The sequence below is a fragment of the Lemur catta genome, chromosome 23 (assembly GCF_020740605.2).
Source record: "Lemur catta isolate mLemCat1 chromosome 23, mLemCat1.pri, whole genome shotgun sequence".
Taxonomy (NCBI): Eukaryota; Metazoa; Chordata; class Mammalia; order Primates; family Lemuridae; genus Lemur; species Lemur catta.
This window is the reverse complement of record NC_059150.1, coordinates 17,027,876-17,040,340: the sequence shown is the minus strand read 5'-3', so window position 1 is coordinate 17,040,340 and position 12,465 is coordinate 17,027,876. Positions and strand designations below refer to the sequence as shown.

General features: G+C 37.5%; 1 protein-coding gene across 1 annotated transcript in view; it reads left to right on the top strand.

The window, feature by feature from the left end:
- Positions 1-323: 323 nt before the first annotated feature.
- Positions 324-12,465, top strand: part of ACBD6 (acyl-CoA binding domain containing 6) — a 125,900-nt gene continuing 113,758 nt past the window's right edge. The window contains exons 1-3 of the mRNA XM_045536005.1: positions 324-865; positions 6,147-6,211; positions 9,403-9,499. Coding sequence (XP_045391961.1) covers positions 644-865; positions 6,147-6,211; positions 9,403-9,499 — 384 coding nt within the window. The 5' untranslated portion in view covers positions 324-643. The remainder of the gene's footprint in view (positions 866-6,146; positions 6,212-9,402; positions 9,500-12,465) is intronic.

The window sequence follows — 12,465 nt, the reverse complement described above, 5'->3', positions numbered from 1 at the left end:
CGTCCTCAGCTGCACGTTTCCCGCGGCTCCGCTCATAGAGCTACGCTACCAAGTAGATGGCCTGCTTCCCCCACCCCCACTGGCCTGTCCGGACAACGGGTTCCGCAGTATTTAACTACTAATGGCAATGAAGCGATTAACAGACGCCCTAACAACTGAGGGCAGTTTCTCCAAGCAGCGTCCCCCCAGCGACGCCCCACAGGCTCCCGCAGGGGAGGACGTCTGAGGCAGGACGACCCGGACCTCCCCTACCGGCGCCGAGCAGGCCCAAGCGAGTGGCGCGCCGCAAACGCGCACCCGCCCGCGCGCACGCCGCCCCGCCCCCGCCGGCCCCTCGCCCGCCGCGCGCCGCGCCTCTCCCGCTCCTGGCGCGCTTCCTCCGGACCCCGGCGCCGTTGGAGGTCCCCGGGCGCCCCCGAGGGCAGTGTGAGGCCGAGGGAGGCCCGAGGAGACCCGGTGAACTGGGCAGCGCAGCGGAGGGGAGTAGAGCCTGCCCTGCACGCGCGAGGAGTGGACGTGGGCGGGAGGCAGAGTTACGTGAGGGAGCGTGGAGTGAGCGAGCTCGGCCAGGGCCCCGAGCCGGCGTCCCGCCCGGCACAGGGAGGACAGACCCGACGTAGAGGGACGGGCCGAGCAAGGAGTCATGGCCTCCCCATTCCTGCCTGCGGGGGCCACCACGGGCGACAGCGGTGGGGAGCTGAGCTCAGAGGGTGACTCCTGTGAGGTGGAATCCCCCCGTAGCCCCGAGACCGAGGAGTCCAGGAGGCTGACGGAGCAGTTTGAGAAAGCGGCCGCGCACCTCCAGGGCCTGATGCAGGTGGCCAGCCGGGAGCAGCTCTTGTACCTGTATGCCAGGTACAAACAGGTAAAGGGGCAGGGAAGGGGTGGATGCAGGAGAAAGACATCCGCCCTCCAAAACCTGATAGCAGACACGTATGGTTAATGGCTAGGTGTAATGACGTTTGTGTATGTGTGTTTTGTTTGTTTTGTTATTTAATCATCTGCTTGGGATGAGCATCATTCTGGACATGGAAAAGATCCGTCTGCTATCCTAGAAGTGATAGTTATTTAGCTGGACGCTGAATGACAGTTTTTCTGTGTCTTCTCCGACATACTCAATGCACTTCACTAGCCTCCAAACCTTTACAAAATGAGGAAAGATTTATTATTCATTTACCAAAGGGCCACATGGAAGTAAATGTGGTAATGTTAATACAAATATTTTTAGATCCAAGAGAATAATATGATTGTAATAAATAAGATGATGCCATACAAAATACAGTATTACTACTTTTATTGTGATTTTTTTTTTAAACCCTAAATATCTTTGGTTCTATTGTGGTTGAATATATTCCTGTCGGTTCAATACAATCATAAAAATTTTAGAGCTACTAAACACCAGATGAAATAATCCTCTTCTTTTACAGAAAAGGAAACTGAAGCCCAAAGAGTAGGCAACTTGCTTAATTAAGATCATAAAGATACATCAGTCAGAACTGGATTGTAGCTCCTAATGCTAAGGTTCTGAACTTTACTTGGAAATAGAGAAACGTGTGAGTTATTCATATAGGGCATCTAATTTATCATTCAAAGAGTCATTGGTTAGGTACTAGAAGGAAAAATAATTGTTTTATCATTTTATTCAAATATTTGTTCAGCATCTTTTATGTGCAACACACTTGAGTGTTGTGCCTACAGAGAATGCAAAGAAGCAAAATCATCTTGACATTTAACCCTTAAGAGGCTTACAGAGTACTTGAGGAGTCTGGATTTGAACGTGAAAAATCACTGACAAGAATAACAGTTCAGGAAAATTCCAGATCTTTGGAATACTGGAGGAAATGGAGTTCTGGATAATAGCCTATTTTATTTTATTAAATTTTTAATCATTTTTTTCTCTTGGTATAATTACCTATTTCCCCTTGTATTCTTTAAAAAAAATAATAATTGTGTGTGTGTGGGGGGGGGGTCCTCCTGTATTCTTTAACTGAATATACTGAATATAGATGAACCTTCTTTTGAAAACTCATGATCATTGTTATGAACATCGGTTAACGTGACCTGAGAGGTTAGCTCAGGAACAAATAACCTGAGAGGTTAGTAGGAACGAATGGTATAAATTGTAGTTGAATGAAAGTTGCCTCCAAATTAACCTTAGAGTTGGCTTTCTTGAAAAAGTTCTGGATATCTATTTTCTCTCTGGTCACTTAGCCTGTCCTAATAGCATTAGTATGAAACTTTTGATTATTTAACAAGTATAATACTGAGCATTGTGCTAGGACCTATAACATGTCCATGCTGATTCTCTAATTCTAATTTTCTCCAAACTCCCTAGAGAACATCGTTTTTTTTTTTCCCCTCCCTTTTTCCCTCCCTTCCTTCCTTCCTTTCTTGCTATTAGTGTCATCATTATTAAATATCTGATTTCCAAGTCATCAGTGAACTGCAGTCACCTGTCAACTGGCAACTACTCTGTATCAGGTATATTCACTTTATCCAGATAGTCTGAAGGAGGAGTGTCCCATATCCTTTCAAGAACGTGACATTCTTGAGATATTCTGTATCTGAAAATTCTTCATTATTAGAGAATAAGATTATGCTTGCTTAGATATGACAGAGGGCCACAGTTTTCATCAGTCTCCTAAATATTGTATTTTTAACAGAATTCTGTTGGAAGTAGCATCTTTGATAGAATAATAAAGTTGAAAATCCAATGTAATTTCTGCATCTTGGATTAAAATTTATCATAAAATAATAACATCATGTACTTGGAATAGCACCCTATTTTTTAGGCTGAATGAGATAAGGTTGTTGGCAGGAAAATAAAAATAAGGTGAGATATGAACCTTATTTTCTTAAACAGAGCTCTAAACTTACCTAGCGTCATAGCTTTTTTGGTCTCAGATAAGCCTATGGCTTTAAAATCATCTTTTAATGAAGTTTCAAAAAGATCAAACAAATTAACAGTTTTTTGGTCCCTCTGTGCATTAGCTTACACTCTTCCAGCAAAAGATAACTAATTGACACCTGTGAAAACTGTAGAGCAATGACCATTTTGAATTCCTTTTGACATCATTTTATAGGAGCCTTCAGCACAGTACAAGTGAGAATATTGAGCGTGCCCTCCTACTTTAACCTGGGCACACTTGACTCATTGGCATCTGTCATTGGCAACCTTTGCTGAAATAGTCTTTCGAGGGCACTGGATATATCAGAACAGAGTTTAGATGCTCTCTTAAAGTGGTACATTTTATACCTCTGCTTCATAGCTTATAATTCATTATCTCATGGTTTGAAAACTGCTGTTCGTGATGTCCTAAAATCTTATTGTTTTAATTTCCCAGTCTCTTCTGAATCCAGATTGTTCTTTGAATTTGGGCATTATAAAAGCTTCTGTGTCAGTTAGGTTACAAGGTCAGCTGCTGAACCTTTGTTTTCATCTCACGGAATGGTCTGGTGATCTGGGCTGGTAGGCTGGCTCTGCTTCATGAGATCATCCAGAAGCCTAAGCTTTTTCTGTCTGGCTCAGCCATCCCCTAAGGCAGCAGTTCTCAAACTGTGGTCCATGGATCCCTAAGGTCGAAATTATTTTTATAATAATGCTAAGACACTACCTTTTTCCTATGCTATTATGATGGATAAAACTGCTGATGCCTTAGCATGCGTCAAGGCTGTAGGAGCAAACTGTTAGTAGTGTGTTTTTTTACCACCATGTACTCAGAATAAAAATGAACTAGTTTCACTTAAAACATGTCTTTGATGAAATAGTAAAAATCTATTTTCATTACATGTTAACCCTTGAGACAAGTCTTTTAAATATTTGATGAGATGGGAGGTACACATAAGCAAGGCAATTCTGCTGCATACTGAATTATGTTGGCTACTTTGAGGAAAAGTACTTGTGTAATTTCTGAGTTGCAAACTGAACTATCTACTTTTTTCCATGGAACATCATTTTCACCTAACAGAACAATTCACAGATAACCATGCTTATTCAAATTTAGGTATTTGGCATAAAAATTTATGTTAACATGTAATGGGATTATTGTTATTTTAAATGAATTAATACATATTTTTTAAATGTCTCAGTTTTAATTTCTAATGTGGTAAATATCAATAGACATAACCCATATAAATGATAGCTCTTTAGGGCCTTTAATTTCTAAGAGTGTAAAGGGATTATGAGACCAAAAAGTTTGAAAACTGCTGCCCTAAGTTTCTTTTTCATGGTCTGAGGTGACTTACCATCATCACATACATGTTCTAGCCAGGACAAAGCAAAAGAGGAGGACAAGCCCCTTTTCTTTTTAAGGAAGATTTTTTTTTTATTACTTTTGCACACATTTAATCCCCAGAACCTAGGGAGAAGTTGCAAGGCCACACATAATGTTTAGCTGGATTACTGTGTGTCCAGCTGGAGAATTCTATTACTGTAGGAGAAATGGAGAACAGATATTGGCATTTATTTCTGCCACTGGCTATTGTCAGGATAAAAAACAAAAATATTCATAATTGCTATTTTTATGATGTCTTATAGTTTGTATAGTTTACCTCATTTCATATTTCTAATAATCCAGTAGTTCATGTGATTTCAGATGCCAGACTGAAGCCCGGACTCTAGCATTTAACTCAGAATGATAAGTAGTAAAGATAGATTGAACTTGGGAATCAAACGGCCCTGGATTTAAATTCTAACAACTAATTCTGGATTTACTAATTTGTAACTGAGACAACCCTCTTGAGCTTCTCCATCCTAATTTATAAAATGAGTTTGTAATGGCATACCTTGTGGGATTATTGTGTGGTTCATGTGAGATAACATACGTGAAGTGTTCACGGTGGTGGTCCAAGAAATGCAGCTCCTTCTCTCTTACCCTTTCTTCCTTCCATCCCATCATAACAGGGCTGCCCCTATGTAAGTGTACATTTTAATAACAGCCAAAGAGCCATGTGATTAATTACTAAGCAAATTATAGAGGTGACAATTCCTACGAATTCACAGGTGGATGAGATCATTGTAGATCAAAAGTATTCTTAGAATCTGAATTTTGAATGGGATTGGAGGGGGTGTAGCATTTTGAAAAGCTGAGTGAAGAAGAGCAGGCATTTCAGGTGAGTGGAATAACGAGCAAAACACCAAACTAAAAATCCCTAAGTCAGTAAGTATATCATTCTGGTTAGATAAAGGCATCAGTTAGATTTTAGCAAAATTCAAGCAAGTGTTTAAGAGTAATAGGTAGTGGGAGGGTCCCTGAGAAGTACATAGGTACTAAGGGTGAGTTAAGAACAGTTAGAGGCTCTGTTCTAAGAGAGGCTTTACATAAAACTTTCTAACATAAGGTAGAAAAAGTGAAAAGTACGTTAAGAAATATATAGAGTAAGTGCTATAAGAGTTCATAAGGAAGGGAGGTTACTTCTGGCAGTGGGAAGAATCTGGCTGTATAATGAATCTGCACTTGTATGACTTTCATTTATGCTTATTCACAATGAAAATTATCACTCTATAGTTTAACTACAAATGTCATTTGAGGATTAAAAATAAGTATTGACAACAAATAAGAGAAGATTATTGTGGAAAAATAGAATTTATATTGTTCTTGAGAACCTTTGAAATTTTTTTGAATGGCTTTTGGCATCTAAATGTATGTTAATGAATTTCATAATTGGACACTTTTAAAATAGTATACTTTATCCTGGAATTTTGGAGAGATAAAATGCTAATAGAGTTATGAGACTCAGCGTGGAGGAACAATCTTATGAATTCTGATAAACTGAACTTTAAAGCTTGTTAATTGCATGTTTAAAAGTTATATTATAAGTGGTAATAAAGATTACATGGTCTATATTGATAATTTGTCTTATGTATAATTAGTCTAATTTAGGAATGCAATTGTTTGTCACCCATATTATTTCTGTATTATGGTATTAGATTACAGTTATTTTATGCAGTGAGCCAAAGCAGCTTTATATAAAGTTTGATTTGTTTGGGTTTTTTTGTTTGCTTTTGCAAAGAACATTAAATTTTGTTATTCCATAGAGTAAATGTTTGTAACCTATAGTTACAAAATATACATAATAAATTTGAAAAGAGTTTCTCAAACATTTCTTTGAAAAATAAGTTCTTGATTTTTTGCCCTCTCATTTAGGTCAAAGTTGGAAATTGCAATACTCCTAAACCACGCTTCTTTGATTTTGAAGGAAAGCAAAAATGGTAAGAAATTCTTAGAATCTTTAGTGAGGTTGTTGGGGATGGTTTGGGTGTTTAGGAGTTAGAGTAGTGAGCTGATTAAAGAATTTTTTTTATATTAATCTCTCTCTGCTGTAGACTGTCCTAATGACAGGCAACTGGGAGAGGGATTAAAAGAATCTGCTTTAGCTAAGTCTCCTAAAGGATTCTTATGCCAGGATATTGGTATATAAGTAGTTCACAAGAGACATACTTTCCTTACATGTTTATAGTAAGATAGTAACGATAACAAGCTATTGCTTAAGATTTTTCTTTCCTACCATACAGCCCCTAATGAGTCACCACTTCTCCCCTCTGGAGGGATCTTTGGAAGAAGGCCAGGAGGATGAGAAGGCAGAAGAGCAGAATAAATCCCCATTTTTCACTCTTCTACTTCCCTGCTCCAATATCTTCTTGTCTGTTGATATTCTTCTGTTCCTTGCTCCACCCACACCACAGTAAATAGTGCTTATAATAACCTCTTGAAAGAAGGGGGGAAAAAAACCCAAAACCTCTGAATATGTAAAAAGATTATGCTCTCCCCCAGTTTTTTTTTTTTTACTTATAATTCAGAGGCTCCGTGTTATTTATGAGGCCTTATATTTTCTTATCTTGTCTAAGTGAAAAAAGAGAAATTGCATACAATAGGGAATCTTAGTTATAAAAGGGAATACTTTGGAGCATCAGCCCTGGAATTAAAAGAAATATAGAGGGATAGAGTTTTAAAAAAATATATGAAATATGGCTATGTAGAGGGGAAGTGCTTAAAAGATGGATTCTGACTTTACATTCTAGAGAAGTCCTACACAAAATTTGATCCCTGGATAAATTGCCTATCTGCCAACTGTTTGTTACCCAACTGTAAGGAGATAAAGAATTTGAACCTGAATGTAAATCGCTATGTCACTAACCACACTGTTTAGTTCAGCTGACTTTTTTTTTGTGTAGAACATTCTTAGTGAAGGAAGCAGTGCATTGATTTATGTTCTGGCACAAGTTTTCTTTTCTTTTCTTTTCTTTTTTTTTTTTTTTTTTTTTTTTTTGAGACAGTCTCACTCTGTTGCCCAGGCTAGAGTGCCATCGCGTCAGCCTAGCTCACAGCAACCTCAAACTCCTGGGCTTAAATGATCCTACTGCCTCAGCCTCCCGAGTAGCTGGGACTACAGGCATGTACCACCATGCCCGGCTAATTTTTTCTATATATATATATATATATGTTTTTAGCTGTCCGTATAATTTCTTTTCTATTTTTAGTAGAGACGGGGTCTCGCTCTTGGTCAGGCTGGTCTCGAAATCCTGAGCTCAAACAATCCGCCTGCCTCGGCCTCCCAGAGTGCTAGGATTATAGGCTTGAGCCACCGCACCTGGCCCACAAGTTTTCTTGGTTGATGGTAACAAACAGTTCTCTAACTGGCATCTGTGACTGTTCTAGAGAATGCCTGATATTCTGTGAGATTTTGTTTTAATTTATGAAATTTTGTAACTTCATTAATTTTTTCCCTGTGCTTTGCCTGTTTCTCCATTGTTTTTAGCAATTAAAACAAGTTTAGATTTTATAGCCACCATAATAATAATTCAGGCAAGAATCATCAATGCATGCTAAAACATTAGATGAAAAACTATTGGAGAAAAATTACGGGGGGAATCTATTATTAAAACATTAGATGAAAACTATTGGGGGACAAAACTGTGGGTTATAGGCTGACCCATGGTTTACTTAACTAATTACAAAGGAGAAAAACTGGCAGACACTACCTTTACCAAATCATCAGCCATATTGATGAGGGGTCAAACCCATGGGAACAAACCCCAAATATGGTGCGTTGTAAAGGACATGTCACCTACATATTGCTGCTGCTGAAATATTTAACCTGGTTTTAATCATGATTAATCATTTTTGACAAGAACACTATGTAGGTGAGGAAATAAAAAGACAAATCCAAATTGACAATTGGTTTGGACTCTTAAATTAAAACTATCAATACCATGGAAGACAAAAAGGCTAAAGATATATGAAACTCAATGCTATATTTGAATCTTGATTGGCTCCTGGTCTGGGAGAAGAAAGCCACAAAAAACATTATTGGGACAATCAGGGAAATCTGAATCTGTGGTCTCCATATTATCTAATAGTATTGATGACAAATTTCCTGAGTTTGTATAAGCTGATATATTTAGGGGTAGTGTGTTAAGATGTATACGAGTAACTCTCAAGAGATTGATTGAAAATAAATTTAGAAACCTTAGAAAGATGTTATGTTCATCATCAGAGCAGGAAGAGAGTGAAAAAACTGTGGAACTGAGTTCTGTTTTACAGTGGATAAGGGACACAGAGAAACCCTGGTTGGAAGTAGAAGGAATTGGTAGGGAAAAACCAAGGAGGCCTATTGTGGCGGCCTGCAGAAAAAAAGAAAGGGATGACCCAAAAGGGGACTCAGGACTGAAATGTTACTTTCAGTATTTATACTATAGGAAGTCCCTACCTTCTGTTCATTAGTATTTTTTTTTTTTTTTTTTAGGGAGAGGGAGAGAACCACTGTCATTAGTATTCTTATTTCTGCCCTCACTGTTCCTCACTTTTGAAGTCCCTGACTGAGGCCTCAGGATTGGCTATTGGTAGCTTATAGATGAGGTAACAGCAGAAAAGAAGGGTGGATTTCTTGCATTTGAAGTAAAAAGTTTGATACATTTTCCCAGGGAATATTGTTTTTTGTGTGATGATTAATTTCCATACTACTAAAATGCCAAAAGTACAGTTAATTCATAACATGGGAACTACCTCTGTTGGTCTGTGGACTTTATATTCTCAACAGGGGTGAAAATTGAGTTTTGAGGAATGATAAAATCTTAGATTACAATGGCTTATAGTCTTCTAAAATCCAACAGATGTACAGTATATCTGTGTTATTAAAATTTTGTGGGGGGGCAGATTAGGAAAAAAAAATACCTAAAAGGGTTCTTAGGAGTGATAAGGTCTATATTGCTGTAGACCAGTGTAAATGCAAAAAGAGAGGGCTTCTCCTCTGTGCATAACTTATTGTTTCTACATAAATAACCTTGAAATATATTTATACCCTTGAAATGTATATAAAAATTTTTTAATAATAAAAAGAAAGATGCTGTTCGTGTTATTTACATAGTTAATGACAGGTCATTTTGGATATTCTACACTGTAGGGAAGCATGGAAAGCACTCGGTGATTCAAGCCCCAGGCAAGCAATGCAGGAATATATTGCAGTAGTTAAAAATTTAGATCCAGGTTGGAATCCTCAGGTAAGACCTAATGATTGTAAATAATGCTTTCTAAAAACTTATCTTTCTCTCAAATAAATGTTTAAAACTAAGCTTAGGCTTAAGTAACATGCTTAAGGTTTTTCTTTCTTGAAACTTATTGCAATATTTATTTAAGAATACTATTGCTTAAAAATGAACATAACCAGCTACTGATGCTGAGAAACGTCTCTGAATTATAGAGAATTTTTAAAAGCATAATAATGTCAATCATGTCAGAATTTGAAAGAGTTTAACTTGAGATCATCATTGTAATCCTGGGAAAAAGAAATTTCTTCTTGGATTTTTTTTTATGAGTACTTTCTATACAAATACAGAATGCTTATTAATAAGGATAGAAAATGAATAAGATATATTTCTGCAGTTATGTAGTTTAAAGTATAATAGAGAAGATAAAACATATCAAAATACATGTTTGATAGTATAAAACAATAATAATGCAAATGCAAGGGAATCCAGCAGGATAAGAGATTACTTTGGACTTTGGGAGCATTGGATATTGTTCACTTAAATATACCCTGTTTTTCTCTTATACTTATTGGAGACCATCTAGAGAGAAGTCAGTAAAGGTAGGGTTGCTATTTTATTTAAAAATATTTTTAAAAACATGGTTGACAGATATTTCAGTGGGATAAAGGCTGCATTGTATCATGTTAAAAATGCAAACTGAATTTTTTCAATCAAAATATTTAGGCCAAACATTTTAGCAGTGAATGAATTCAACAATTTTCAAGGTTTTTGTAATAATTAAATTATTTCATGAGTACATAGTAGTTACTAATACAAAGGAATTTCATGAAGTCTTAAAATCTCAGAGTGTTAGACACCTTAAGAGATAATATATTGTGACATATAAAGTGTATCTTAATTAAGAGTACAAAGGAAGAGATAAACCAACTTAGGATATCTTTAATGATATAATTGCCTTTTGGAAGTCATTGAAAAATTTCCTGATTTTTTTTTTTTTTTTTTTTTTTTTTTTTTTGAGACAGAGTCTCACTTTGTTGCCTGGGCTAGAGTGCTGTGGTGTCAGCCTAGCTCACAGCAACCTCCAACTCTTGGGCTCAAGTGATCCTCCCACCTCAGCCTCCCGAGTAGCTGGGACTACAGGCCACCATGCCCGGCTAATTTTTTCTATATATATTTTTAGTTTTCCAGCTAATTTCTTTCTATGTTTAGTAGAGACGGGGTCTCGCTCTTGCTCAGGCTGGTCTTGAACTCCTGAGCTCAAACGATCCACCCGCCTCGGCCTCCCAGAGTGCTAGGATTACAGGCGTGAGCCACCGCACCCTGCCAGAAATTTCCTAATGTTTTTGATGTGCATGAATTTCATTTTCAGAAATCTTTCATTTTATTATTTTTATAAAGCACCACATATGCACACAAGTACATATCATAAAGGTTGTAAGGGCTTAAAATCCGAAGTTCAATGGTCAAAACATGTGTCCCCTGAGGCGGACTCAGCCTGAACAAATGTGGCACAGTGTTTGAAAATGAAACAAAACTTGAATGTGAATGCTTTTAGGCAGAGTACTTTTCAGGGCCAGTCACTGTGGTCTCATTCTTCCCTATTGATTTATATTTGGATTTTGCTGATGGTTGGCCTGTGAAGGCATTTGAGTTTATAAATTCTGATAAATGACAATTTATGATTTCTTACCTTCAATACCTTATTAATCAGTAAAAATTCATTAACTGTGACTCTTAAAAATGCTTGCAGATTCCATATAGTTAGGTAGTTCTTCTTTATGTAAATCCAAACAGGTGGTAAAGATTTTTTTTTTTTTTTTTTTTGAGACAGAGTCTCACTTTGTTCCCTGAGCTAGAATGCTGTGGCGTCAGCCTAGCTCACAGCAACCTCAAACTCCTGGGCTTAAATGATCCTACTGCCTCAGCCTCCCGAGTAGCTGGGACTACAGGCATGTACCACCATGCCCGGCTAATTTTTTCTATATATATATATATGTTTTTAGCTGTCCGTATAATTTCTTTTCTATTTTTAGTAGAGATGGGGTCTCGCTCTTGCTCAGGCTGGTCTCGAACTCCTGAGCTCAAACAATCCTCCCAGAGTGCTAGGATTACAGGTGTGAGCCACCACACCCAGCCCGATACTGTTTCTTTTGAGTCCTATACAAAGTCTTTTTTTTATACTAATAGCAAAATGATTCAATTTTAGTTTATTTTGTAACTTGGGCATATACATTAATGGCTGCTTTTTTTTTTTTTTTTTGCCTAATGACATTAATGATCTCTCTCCAGACCTCATTAAAAGATCCATGTCATGTATTTTGCATATGTAATTCAAATTTATCCTAATCTGTAATGGATGTTTCATGTTGAACCAAATATAAAATGAGGCATTTTGTATTTTTTTCTAACATCTGTTAAGGTATTATTGATACTGGTCAGTTATTCATTCCATATGTTAATAGTATACTGATTTTCTGCAAGTTTGCAAGTTACAGTTTTAGGGGCTGAGAATACAGCACCAGTGAATACAGCAGAACAAACCCAGCTGTTAGGGAGTTTACAGTCTGACAGGGATGAGTAATAAATAAGTAAATATTGTGTATTACTAAATATTACAGTGTATTAGAAGGTGATAATGTTATGGAGAGAAGGCAGGGGAGAAGGATAGGGCATACAGGAGGTGGGGTTACAAAGGAGGGACCACCGAAAGGTTACACTGAGCATAGATTTGAAGTAAGTGAAGGAGTGAGCTATACAGGGGGAAGAACATTCTCTATAGAGGCTCTAAAGGAGGATCATGCCTAGTGTGCTCTAGACATTGCAAGGAGGACTGAATGTATATAGGAAGGAGGGGCAGAGAAATAGAATATGAAGTAGGATTGGGAACATAGTATAAGTCTATTGTAAGGATTATGGCTTTTACCCTGAATGAGAAGGGAAATACACTGATTGTAAACTTGTAAAAGATATAAGTATTT